Source organism: Hyaena hyaena, unplaced genomic scaffold, assembly GCF_003009895.1.
Source record: "Hyaena hyaena isolate Hyena2069 unplaced genomic scaffold, ASM300989v1 scaffold_237, whole genome shotgun sequence".
In the NCBI taxonomy this organism is placed as follows: Eukaryota; Metazoa; Chordata; class Mammalia; order Carnivora; family Hyaenidae; genus Hyaena; species Hyaena hyaena.
This window is the reverse complement of record NW_024080874.1, coordinates 1,628,643-1,640,048: the sequence shown is the minus strand read 5'-3', so window position 1 is coordinate 1,640,048 and position 11,406 is coordinate 1,628,643. Positions and strand designations below refer to the sequence as shown.

At 61.4% G+C, this 11,406-nt stretch overlaps 1 protein-coding gene across 1 annotated transcript; it reads left to right on the top strand.

Annotated features, from left to right (window-relative positions):
• Positions 1-1,826: 1,826 nt before the first annotated feature.
• On the top strand, positions 1,827-10,734 carry ZC3H12A (zinc finger CCCH-type containing 12A). Its single transcript, XM_039244484.1, has 6 exons — positions 1,827-1,932; positions 2,770-3,241; positions 7,608-7,747; positions 8,219-8,453; positions 8,930-9,036; positions 9,217-10,734. The coding sequence occupies exons 2-6, from the start codon at positions 2,850-2,852 to the stop codon at positions 10,089-10,091; spliced, it is 1,749 nt and encodes a 582-aa protein (XP_039100415.1). The 5' UTR covers positions 1,827-1,932; positions 2,770-2,849; the 3' UTR covers positions 10,092-10,734.
• Positions 10,735-11,406: the final 672 nt, after the last annotated feature.

Sequence of the window (11,406 nt, the reverse complement as noted above, 5' to 3'; positions counted from 1 at the left end):
TGGAGCCCTGCATTGGACTCCACACTGAGCCTGCCTGAGATTTCCTTTCTCTCTCTCTCCTGCCCCTCTTCCCCACTTGCACGTTCTCTCTAAACAGTTAAAAAAAAAAAAAAAAAAGTACTATGTTGGGAGTGGCTGGCTGGCTCAGTGGGCGGAGCATGACACTCTTGATCTCAAGGGTGTGAGTTTGAGCCCCAGGTGGGATATACACATTACTTAAAAATAAAATCTGACATTAAAACCAACTTCAATGCTGCATGAAAAAGGAGAATCACACCATTACAGGATGATTCCATTTGTACACAAAAAAGGAAAACTAAATATATTATTTGGGGATTTATGCAAAGGTGGTAAAACTAAGAGAACACCAAGGAAATGATTAGCACCATTAAAACAAAATTCAAGAAAGTGGGTCCTTCAGGATGGGAGGAGGGCTGCACTGGACCCATGGGGAGGGTCTCAAAGGTACTGGTGTGGGTCTAGTTTTTAAGTTAAATAGTGGACACATGGATGTTTGATTGTAATTACCAGTCCCCATTAAGCTGTACTTGTATAGCGCACGTGGTGTCTTTTACAATAAAAGTGTCTGTAACACTAATACTTACCTTCTACGGTGCATGCCTATGATAGGGCAGAGAAAATGTAAGTAAAGTATTGGTACATAGTAAGCTCTCAGTTTTGAGTGCTTTGTCTCCCTGAGCCTCAGTTTCCCCATCTTCAAAGTGAGCTGGTGGCACAGCTGAGGCTTTGTCCTCCAGCCTGTGGGTTCTGTGTTCCCTCTGTTCACACACACACACACACACACACACACACACACACATACACACTGGAGGACAGGTGTCAGGCCTCATCCTCTCTCCAAAGTCTCCCCACTGCCCTACATCACTGGTAATTTCCAAAGTGGCAAAGATGGCAGCGAGTGTCCTAGAACGGGAGCTCCTAACCCTGGTTCCAATCCTTTCCAAATGGGGCAAGTAGGCCTTTTCTGAATTTCTCGAGGGTAAATAAAACAGGCATAGCAATCTGTTTCCCCTCATCCAAGCCCACGGGTAAATAGGAGAAAGTGCTGTGCTCCAGTAGGAGCCCAGGACTGGTTGACCTGGGAACCTAAAAGCGTTCTCGCCGGGGGGGGGGGGGGGGGGGGGGGGGGGGGTTGGCATCGGTGAGCTGCGAGAGAATATTCTGTGACTGCTCACATGGCAATTGGTGTAAATGTACCTCTTTGCCTGGTTTTCCGCCTCGGTCATTGTGTACTTCCCGGTTGTACTTTTCTAACCTACTAAGTGTCCTCCCCACGGCCCCGCCTCTGTGTACCTGCTCCAGTCCCCATGTGCCTGCTGAATGTTCCTGTCTCGGTCTGTGAGATGCCTGTCTTTGCATTTATGGACCTACCTCCAACGGTGTGTACACCAACCTCTGTGTACCCGATTCACTCAGCGCGACCGTGACTGTCCCGTGGGCAGTCGGGGCGTGCTTGCGGCGCTCCTAGGTCTGGACGTGCGTGGCTGTCCCTGAGCCGGCCCTCGCATCGCCGTGCGCACTCCGGTGAGTCCGCGCGCACCTGGCTCGGCCCGTGCCTCCCTGACGCCTGCGGGCCGTGCGCCCCAGTCCCGCGCACGTCGGCGCCCGGGGCCCGGTCCCGCGTCCGGCGTGCGGCGTCTCGCGTCCCCGCCCCCCTTTGGGCCCGGCCGGCAGGCTCGCCCCGGCTGCGGGGGCGGGGCCGGAGGCCGGGGCGGGGCGCCGCGGGGGCGGAGCAGGAAGGGGCGGTGGCCGCTCCGCCCCCTGCCGCCCCGGCCGGCAGCCGCCTCCCCTGCCCGGCTTCCGCGTCACGGTGCCGAACGCCACCTGCCTGCTCCGTATAAAGGCGCCACCGGCCTCGCCCCCAGGACTCGGCCATGGAGACGCCGCGGGCCGCGGCTGGCGCTCGGCGGGGTGAGGCGCTCGGCGGGGCGAGGGCGCGGGCCCCCGGGGGCGGGTGGGCGGCGCGGGGAGGGCTCAGGCCGGTCCGGAGGGGAGGGACGTGGTGCGGGTGCCTCCGATTTCGCTGGTCCCCGGGAACCCCTCTAACTTAGCCCAAGTTGGGGGAGCCTTAGGGAGGGGGGGCACTATGTTCCGGAGGGGGGGGGCCGCGGGGCTCGGGGCCCGGGGCCGCGACAGCCTCCGCGTCAGCCGCGCCCGGCTGCCAACCAGAGTTTCCCAGCAACTTTTCTCGCCAGTGGGTCGCCTCGGAAACTTCCCCCCCGGCCAGGGAGTCCGGCCGCGGGCCCTATGCCTCCCGGGCCTGGGCTCCGAGCGCGGGGCGGGCGGAGGCGCTGACTTCAGCGGGGAAGCCCCCGGTACCTCCCCCCTCCCCCAGTGCCCGTCCAACCCCGGGTTTCCATCAGAGAGCCCCGCCCCGCAGCTGTGGGGGCGCGGCGACGTCCTCCGAGGCCTCCCAGGACTTCTGGGTCCCCTGGGTTGCCGCGGGACTAGGGGCGGGGTAGGAGGTGGAGTCAGACAGCCTAAGTTCTAGTCCTTGCGCCACCAGCTAACAGCTGGATGACCTTAAGCGAGTTCTTGAAGTATGTGGCTCAGTTTCATACTGTATATACCGGGAATGATGACTCCTAGCTGGGACAGCTTTTGAGAGGGTAGGGGGAGGTGCCACGTGCAGACGGCTTTTCCCGTTGCCACCAGTCTCTAGGGCTCAACCTGTTGGGTGGGGTAGGGGCTGGAGAGGGGTAGGAGAGAGAGCCACTCGCATCTTTAATTCTTGCGGTGTTCCTCCAGGAGCTGTGACAGGTGCCTTCCGTCAGTCTGAGTTGTGAGTGGCAGGTGGAGAGAGGTCCACTCAGGAAGCCAGCGCCACCATGAGTCTGTGGGAACTTGACAGTCACAGCTCCCAAGGTACCCCCAGACCGGCTCAGGAGCCCAGCACCGAGGAGGCGTCGGCTGTGGAGCTGCAGATGAAGGTTGACTTCTTCCGGAAGCTAGGCTACTCATCTGCCGAGATCCACAGTGTCCTGCAGAAACTGGGAGTGCAGGCCGACACCAACACAGTGCTGGGCGAGCTGGTCAAACATGGGTCAGCAGCTGAGCGGGAGCGCCAGGCCTCCCCGGACCCCTGCGTTCATCTCCCCCTAGTCCCCCGGGGTGGGGGCACCCCCAAGGCTCCCACCCTGGAGCCCTCACCCTCTGAAGAGAACAAGGAGGGCAGTGACCTGAGGCCTGTGGTCATCGACGGAAGCAATGTGGCCATGAGGTACGTGTCCTTTCTGGGGCTGAGACCACGGCCTGTGGCCAGGGATGCTGGCCATGTGTCTGCACCTGGGGTAGAGACCTTTCAGGAAGCTTGACCTGCTTTCAGAGACCCATCTCGAGGAAGGGAAAGGCCTTTATTGAGGATCTGTGATATGCCAAGGGACTCCCTTAATCCTTACAGCTTCTTGGAAGTGGGTTTGTTAGGAATGTTTTAGGGATGAGAACATCTTTGAACAAAGATGTGCTCATGGGCTCGGTGCTGGTAAGTGGTAGAGTCAGGATTCGAACTCAGGTCCTTCTGTCTCTGGAGTTCACACCTTATGCACTACATCTCTCCCCGAAGGCCAGCACTCAATCTCAGTTCCTCTCCTGTGACACGAGGCAGCATGATGTAAGGGGAGTAGATTGCGAGGCCAGCTTGCCCGTGCAGGAGCCAGTCACTTGATGTCTATGAGCTTTCTCTCCGCGCCAGTAAGATCCAGCCAACCCCTGCTCAGGTGACAGAGCTGAGGAGTGGAGGCACAGAGCCTGGGGAGAAGCAGAAGCTCAGTAACCCTGGTGCTTAGGGTCTGGGGCCTCTGGGGCCTTGTCCCAGACCTGGACTCCCAAGGAAGCAGGCCCAGGTACCTTTGTCTCCGTGACCAAGAGTGACCTCAAGGATCTGGCTTCCATGGTGGGCAGGTCAACTGTGACTTGGGTTGCTTCTGCTACACCCGAGGCACCTGGGCCTCCCGGGGCCAGAGCCAGGACTCTATCCCAGTAACGTTCTGCTCTCCACGAAGACCACCGTCAAAGGGAAGGTGGGGGGGCGGGCAGGTGAAGCCTGGGGCCACGGCTGCCCCTGACCCCAGGGAGCACAGGCCTCCTTACAATCCAGGCCTCGCCCTCTGGCCTTACTTTCTCTTGGTCCCTCCAAGGTGGTTGCTGAGTCAGGGCTGGGTGGGTCAGTCGTTCACCGGCAAAAGTTCCAGTGGGTGTGGACAGGGAGACCCCAGACACAGGTGGGGCCTGGAGAGGGCTCTTTGGCTGCCGGAGGGGTCTCCCAGGTGGGCTGCCTAAGGCTTCAGTGCCTTTAGCCCCTCCCACTCCTGGCCCAGCTCTGCCAAGTCAGCTGGTCCTGGCCCAGCTCAGTAGGTGTCCAGGTGGCCTGTTCTAGCCACCTTTGGATCGGTCTTCCCATCGCTGAATGGGCTGAGCCTAGCTTGGAGGTTGGGCAGAGCTGGCTTCCACATCCTAGTGGCAGCTGATTACAGTCCGGGCTTTGAGCCTTAGGGGTGCCCTCTCTGGCTCCAGCAGCTAGTGGCTGGGCAAGGAGCTGCAGAGGTCTGTGACTTCTGCTCCTGTCGGCTTGGGTAGGCTGCGCCAAGCGAGGCTGCTCGCTAAGGACTATCTCCCCCCCCCCCACCCCCCTGGGGCAGCCATGTGCTCCGAGTGTTTGTATCCAGGCAGGAGGAGGAGGGGCCTGGGCGGGAGGAGGGGTTGACCCTGAGGAGCCAGGCCTGGCGAGGCACCGCCTTGGGGGTTTCTGAGCTGGGGCTGTAGCTGGAGGGGAATTCCAGCCTCAAACTTCCTGTCTCAGCTGCTGCTGGGTTCCTGCCTGGCCGCCCCCTCCCCCGCCAAGGGCGGACAGACCAGCCCCACCGTATGCAAATCGTGGGGAAATTCACCTCTGTTTCCTTCTAAGGGAATTTTTCTCTTCTATCTGGGCCCAGCCCCAGCAGATCTCTTTACCTGGGTACCCTGGCCTGGCCCTGCACTCTATCCTAGGGTGGGAGACACCGAGCTGGAGCCCCTACATCCTCACCAGTGTCTAGTTAGCCAGGCTTGAGGGGGCCCTGACCTTCTGGGCCAACCGGACTGCGGTGGGGGCAGGAGGATGTCTGGTTTCCTGTGCCAGCAGCGTTTTCTCCATTTGCAGCAAGAGGGACTAAAGTGAGCTCCAGGGAGGCCCTCCTGTCCTGGCTCAACTTGAGGACTACATCCTGGGCTCTGCTCCTGCCAAGAGCAAGGCTCTCCCTGCCTGCCCCAGGAGTGCTTTAGGGGCTGGGACGGCTGCGAGCAGACCTGTGCCCAGCTCAGGCTTTTGATGCCCAGGGGCAGTACCCTGTCTTTGGAAGCTCTGGCATCCCATGAAGTCGTAGGGCTGGCAGGTGCTGGCCTTGGATGGGCCGTGTGCACATACGCGAGTGTGTACGGAAGCAGGTCGGTGGGTGCGTGTGCTGCCTGCTTACCTAAGCCAGGGAATGATCATGTTCCCAGTGGGGAGACAGCAGAAGGCCCGGGGAGGGGCATCGTGAAGACACACCAGGGACCTGAGCCACCCTGGAAGGTCAGGGAGGGTTCTTGAGGCAGTGCCGTTTCACGCGGGTCCTGAGGAGCAGGACTTGGCCCATCGCGTCCTTGTCTCCCGTCCCCAGCCGGCCCCTACCCCTTAACGCTTTGTTCAGACTCCAATTTGGGAGCTTTTCCTTCTGCCCAATAATAAACCTCACATCTTGCTGTTAGGGCCTAGAACGGCACGCCAGTAGCCTCAGATGTGGGTTCAAGTTCTGTCTCTTACCACCAGCTAGAGCCTGGATTTCCTTCACTGTGGCCTTGTAAGGATGAAGACGGGAGGTGTGGGGCTCATCGCGCCCCCAATGGGAGCTCGGTGCCTGCTGACTGCCCTCTCCCCCCGCGGCCGGGGCTGGTACTTTGTCCCTGTCTGAGCATCAGCACCGTGGTGGTTAGGAGCACAGGCCCCGGGCTTGCGTCTCTGGTCCACCGTTGCCGCGGTGCCGTGCTGTGTAGACCGGCTTTCTTATCCGATTGAAGGGGAAAGGGGCCTTGCATGATCGCACCCCCCTCAGAGGCTTGCTGACGGTTCGGCGTTAAGCACTTTGGTCGGAGCCTGGCCCAGAGCCCTCAGTACGCGTGAACTTTTATTATAAGGCCGGGGGACGGCAGGGAGGCCCCACCACCTGGCAGGGATGCGCGCTGCCTTCAGCTGGACTTTGCCCTCCCCTTTACAATTTATGGAGACCTTCCGACCCGGGAGTCCCAGCCTATCCCCGGGACGGCCTCTGTACCCCCCGGCTGCCCCACCTCCCTCCCCCCCTTCTCTTGGGGCCACCACCCACCCCAGAGCTACCCACAGGATGTGGTCGCCCATGGACTTGCCTTCTCTGTGTAACGTTTATTCTGTTTTATTTCGCCGAGGGTGAGAGCCTGAGCTATTCACGGAGGGGTGAATGAGGGCGGGGGCTGTAGGGGAGGGAGCTGTCCAGCGCCCCCAGCCTGGGCCTAGAGCCCCTCTGCAACACCCAGGGTTCCCTGGGAGCCCCCCCTCCCCCCCTCCGCCTTCTCTTACCCTGCCTGGAAGCCACTTGGGACCTCCACCCTCCTGGACTGCCTATGGCCTCAAGCAAACCGGAAAGTTATCCCATGACACAGGCCCTTCTTTAAGGAGGCTGCAGTCTATGGGGCCCATTTTTCAGATAAGGAAACTGAGCCTGAGCAAGCTAGCAGCCCCTCAGGGCTGGCTTCTGGATCCAGCCACATTTGGATGGGGCTGTGTGTGTGAAATCCAGTCATCAGACCACAGCAGGGGGTCCCGGGGAGGGGGGGGGGCGGAAACAGGGATGTCCCATCTCATCTCCCAGCTCCCCTGGAACCCTGGTGGCTCCCTGACGGGCTTTCTGCCTCAGGTCGGGCTTTCTGCCTCAGGTCGCGCCCTCCCCAGAAGGGTGAGGCAAGGACAGGGCGGTCCAGGCGTTTTGGGGAATTGGCGGTCTTGGGAGGAAAAGCAGTGCCCTTTCACTTTCAGACTTCAGGACTCCCAGGTGGCCTCTCCCGCTCAGTGGCTGCTGGCCCAGTGGCTGCTGGCCGGAGTTGGACCCTGGATCTTGGCTCCTTCCCCTTCACCCTCCTCAGCCCCGGCCCCTAGGGCTGGTGTAAGACTGAACTTTAATCCGTGTTTAATCCGGAGCAATCCGGTTTCTCTTCAGTTAGCTGGGGCTCGTCCCTCCCCACCCCCACCAGCAGCCCCGCCCAGCGGGCGAGGGAGGGGTGGTGACTCAGTGTGCCTGAGTGGATCTGTGTGTCCCTGTGGTCCCAGCACCCCCGGGTGGGGCAGGAACCAGGAGGCTCCCGGAGCCTTTCCCCCACCCCCAGGTGTGTTGCAAGCAGCCTGACCCTCCCCCACGTGGGAAGCGGGTGCCGCCTGATTCCTGGGCGTCTCCTCACTGTCGGGAGACGGAACCTCAGGGAAATTCCCGCTCTGGCCATCCGGGATGCTGTGGGAACCAGCAGGGGCCCCAGGGCAGGGGCTAGGGATAGCGTGCCAGCCACCCTCTCACCGCCTCACCTGCGCCCCCTCGTCTTCCCAGCCACGGGAATAAGGAGGTGTTCTCCTGCCGGGGCATCCTCCTGGCCGTGAACTGGTTTCTGGAGCGGGGCCACACAGACATCACGGTCTTCGTACCATCCTGGAGGAAGGAGCAGCCTCGACCCGATGTGCCCATCACAGGTGAGTAGCCCCCCCTGGAGAGGGTGGTCTCACTGCCCCAGCAGGGCTTTTCCCCAGGGGACCTGCTTTGGGTTTGAGTGACAACTTCTGGGCCTCAAGCAGGGACCAGCCGATTGGTTTCTTTTTTTTTTTTTTTTTTTTTTTACTGTTTCTTTAGTTTTGAGAGAGGGAGAGAGCGTTAGCAGGGGAGGGGCACAGAGAGAGGGGGGACAGAGGACAGTGGGCTCCAGGCTCTGGGCTGACAGCCGAGAGCCCCTGATGCGGGGCTCGAACTCACCAACCGTGAGATCATGACCTGAGCCGAAGTCGCAACCTTAACCAACTGAGCCGCCCAGGCGCCCCTGGGACCAGCGTTTCTTTTCCCGGCTCTGCTGTCCTCTGCCCCTTCCTGCCTTGGCGCCCGGAGTTCAGAGCCCCCGTGCCTGGCTGCCCGGATTGGGCTCTGACCTGTGCCGCCCGCTGCGCCCCCAGACCAGCACATCCTGCGGGAGCTGGAGAAGAAGAAGGTCCTGGTGTTCACGCCGTCGCGCCGCGTGGGCGGCAAGCGCGTGGTGTGCTATGATGACCGCTTCATTGTGAAGCTGGCTTTTGAGTCCGACGGGGTTGTGGTCTCCAACGACACATACCGGGACCTCCAGGGTGAGCGGCAGGAGTGGAAGCGCTTCATCGAGGAGCGGCTGCTCATGTACTCCTTCGTCAACGACAAGTACGAGCCCGGCTCTCGCGGCCGCGGGGGGTGGGAGGGGTGGTTAAGCCAGATATGTCCCCTGGCACCGGGCTTGGCTGCGGGCAGGGGCCACGGCCGTGCATCCAGGCAGCTTTGAGAGTGAGAGGGGCTCACCGCCAGTGAGCCCGGCCAGGCCAGGGGGTCTTACCTGTGATAGGATCTGGCCCGTGGTTCCCAGCACCCGGTCTCCGGCCAGAGGCCAGCAGACGGATGCGGCCCTGGGTTCAGATTTTCAGGTTGCTGGCCTCCCCGCTCCCTCCGAGGGTGGCCGGCAAGAGAGCTGCCCTGGAGGGGTCCCCCTCCCCTCCCTTGGGGCATCCCCGCCCTGGGCCCAGAGATGTCCTCCAGGACCAACACCAGTTTTAGGGGCTGCCCTCTCTCCTGGGGAGGCCCGCTGTCCAGCCCCCTGCCCAACACCGAGAAGCCCCCCTTCATGCCTCCCACCTACTCTGCAGGTTCATGCCCCCTGATGACCCATTGGGCCGTCATGGGCCAAGCCTGGACAACTTCCTGCGGAAGAAGCCACTCACAGCTGAGCACCGAAAGCAGCCGTGTCCCTATGGTAAGAGATCCAGCTACCGCCTCACTCCTTCCCTCTTCCTGCCTCATCCAGGTCGGCCTGGGCCCCCAAGTGCTTCCTCTCCGAGCCCACCCAGCCCCAAGCTTCCCGTGTCCCACCTTTCCCCCTCCTGGCCCTGCTTCTGGGGCCCCCCTGCTTAGAGACCCCCTTACTGTCTTCCAGGGAGGAAGTGTACCTATGGGATCAAGTGCCGGTTCTTCCACTCAGAGCGGCCCAGCCGCCCCCAGCGCTCTGTGGCTGATGAGCTTCGCGCCAGTGCCCTCCTCTCACCCCCGAGGGCCCCGAGCAAGGACAAAAGTGGCCGGCAGCCTTCACCTTCATCCCAGCCCAGCTCTCGGCCAGCAGAGCATGAGCAGGGTAGCCTGGACGGGAAGAAGCTGGGAGCCCGGGCATCGCCAGGGCCGCCCCGAGAGGGTCTGACGCAGACTTTCGTCCCAGCAGGCAGGAGCGTCCCACCCAGCGGGCGCAGCGGCAGCAGCTTTGGGCCTGCCGACTGGTTCCCGCAGACACTGGATTCTCTCCCGTACGCCTCCCAGGAGTGCCTGGACTCGGGCATTGGCTCCCTGGAGAGCCAGATGTCGGAACTGTGGGGGGTTCGAGGAGTCGGCCCTGGGGAAGCCGGCTCACCTTGGGGCCCATACGCTGGCTACGGTGCCTACGGGGCCGAGCTCCCGGCCACTCCAGCCTTCCCGACCTTTGGACGGGCCGTGGGCGCCGGCCACTTCAGTGTCCCTGCCGACTATGCCCCGCCACCTGCTGCCTTTCCACCCCGAGAGTACTGGTCTGAGCCTTACCAGCTGCCCCCACCCACCCCGGTCCTGCCGGAGCGGCAGGTGCCAGGCCCGGGGGCCGACCGGGGCCCGTGGGGGGGTGCTGGGAGCCTAGCCAAGGAGCGAGCCAGTGTGTACACCAAGCTGTGTGGGGTCTTCCCTCCGCACCTAGTGGAGGCCGTGATGGGGCGCTTCCCGCAGCTCCTGGACCCGCAGCGGCTGGCTGCTGAGATCCTTTCTTACCAGCCCGGGCACCCCAGCGAGTGACTCAGCCGGGCTGCTCCCGCCCCCGAGGCTGGACAGAGGGAGGATTCAAGTAGGGAAGGGAACCCACAAACCAAAGATACTGTAGGATTGGTTCTGGCCCACCCGGCGCCTGTAGCCGAGGGGCAGGAGCGATCACCCTGTTGATGCACATTGTATCTGTAGTTTAAGGAGATGCCGCCATGAAGGCGTCAGTCCGTGGCTGAAGCCCAAACCCTCCTTTCTCTCAGAGGGCAGGGGGGAGGTGGTGGGGAGCAGAGGCCTGGGCTGGGGGCCCTGTGCACATAACCCCACCTCCACCCCGTCCCTGGGATGCCGGCCTCTGGCCGGCTAGTTAGGCACCATGTGCCTGCCCTCGAAGGGCCCCTCCTGTACGCCAATGAGGTCTGGTCCGTGCTCTTGCGGGGCACCGGGCTTCATGTTAGTAAGCAAAATGCTTCTTAATAACCCACCTTCTGCCCCACTCTGTTCGCAACGCCCTTGCCCCCACTCTCTCTTCCCCTCCTTCCATACTCCGTCATCTCGCCCTTCCCTGAGGGTGGGTACACGTATATGTGTGTGTACAGGTGTAATGTTACATATTTTAAGTGTAAGTCCTTGCGCTCCCTTAATGTCAATAAAATACAATGTGAGCTCCTTTAAGAGATGATGGCCTTCGTTGTGCCTGGGGGTTGGGCTGGCCTTTGGGCAGTGGAAGGTCTGCAGGTGGGCACCTGCCCCAAAGTGCTCAGCCCCTTGAGGGCAGAGGCTTCCTTTACTGAGGCCTTGAGAGAAGGTGGGGGTGGGGGGAGGGGACAGCGGGATTGGGCTATTCCCCTTTTCTGTCCTGTGACCGGAGCCGAGGACAGAAAACCATCTGGCTGAGAATAGGGCTTCCAGGAGAGTTTGGGAGAGAAGGGGGTGGGGAAGCCCTTGGGTGCTCAGCTTAGACCCCATCTTCCTGGACACCGCCGTGTTCTAGAGGTCAAGTTGCCCAGTGGAGCAGGGAGCGCTAGGGGAGCAGCCTGGAGGCCATGCCGGGGTAACCTCCAAGCGGGAGGCGAGGGGTCCTGGTCCCGAACTCAAGAACTGTCTCTGCCGCCAATGAGGTCTCCTAGAGCAAGTGATCACCCCCCTCTGGGTCTCCATTTCCTCATCTGTGACATGAGGATAATAAGGGTGCCCACCTTATAGGATTGTAGGGAGTTCATGAGAACATGCATGTTGAGTGTGTGAACCAATGCCTGGCACCCAGTAAGTGCCCATTAAAGGGCCTCTGGCATTCTCTGTGGGCTGTGTTCACCTCACCATCTCAACCTTCTCTGCCCCTAGAAGGAAG

Coding starts and splice junctions, on each gene's coding strand:
- ZC3H12A (XM_039244484.1), top strand. CDS start 2,850: ATGAGTCTGTGGGAACTTGACAGTCACAGCTCCCAAGGTACCCCCAGA. Junction 3,242..7,607: donor GGAAGCAATGTGGCCATGAG/GTACGTGTCCTT, acceptor TCGTCTTCCCAG/CCACGGGAATAAGGAGGTGT. Junction 9,037..9,216: donor AAAGCAGCCGTGTCCCTATG/GTAAGAGATCCA, acceptor ACTGTCTTCCAG/GGAGGAAGTGTACCTATGGG.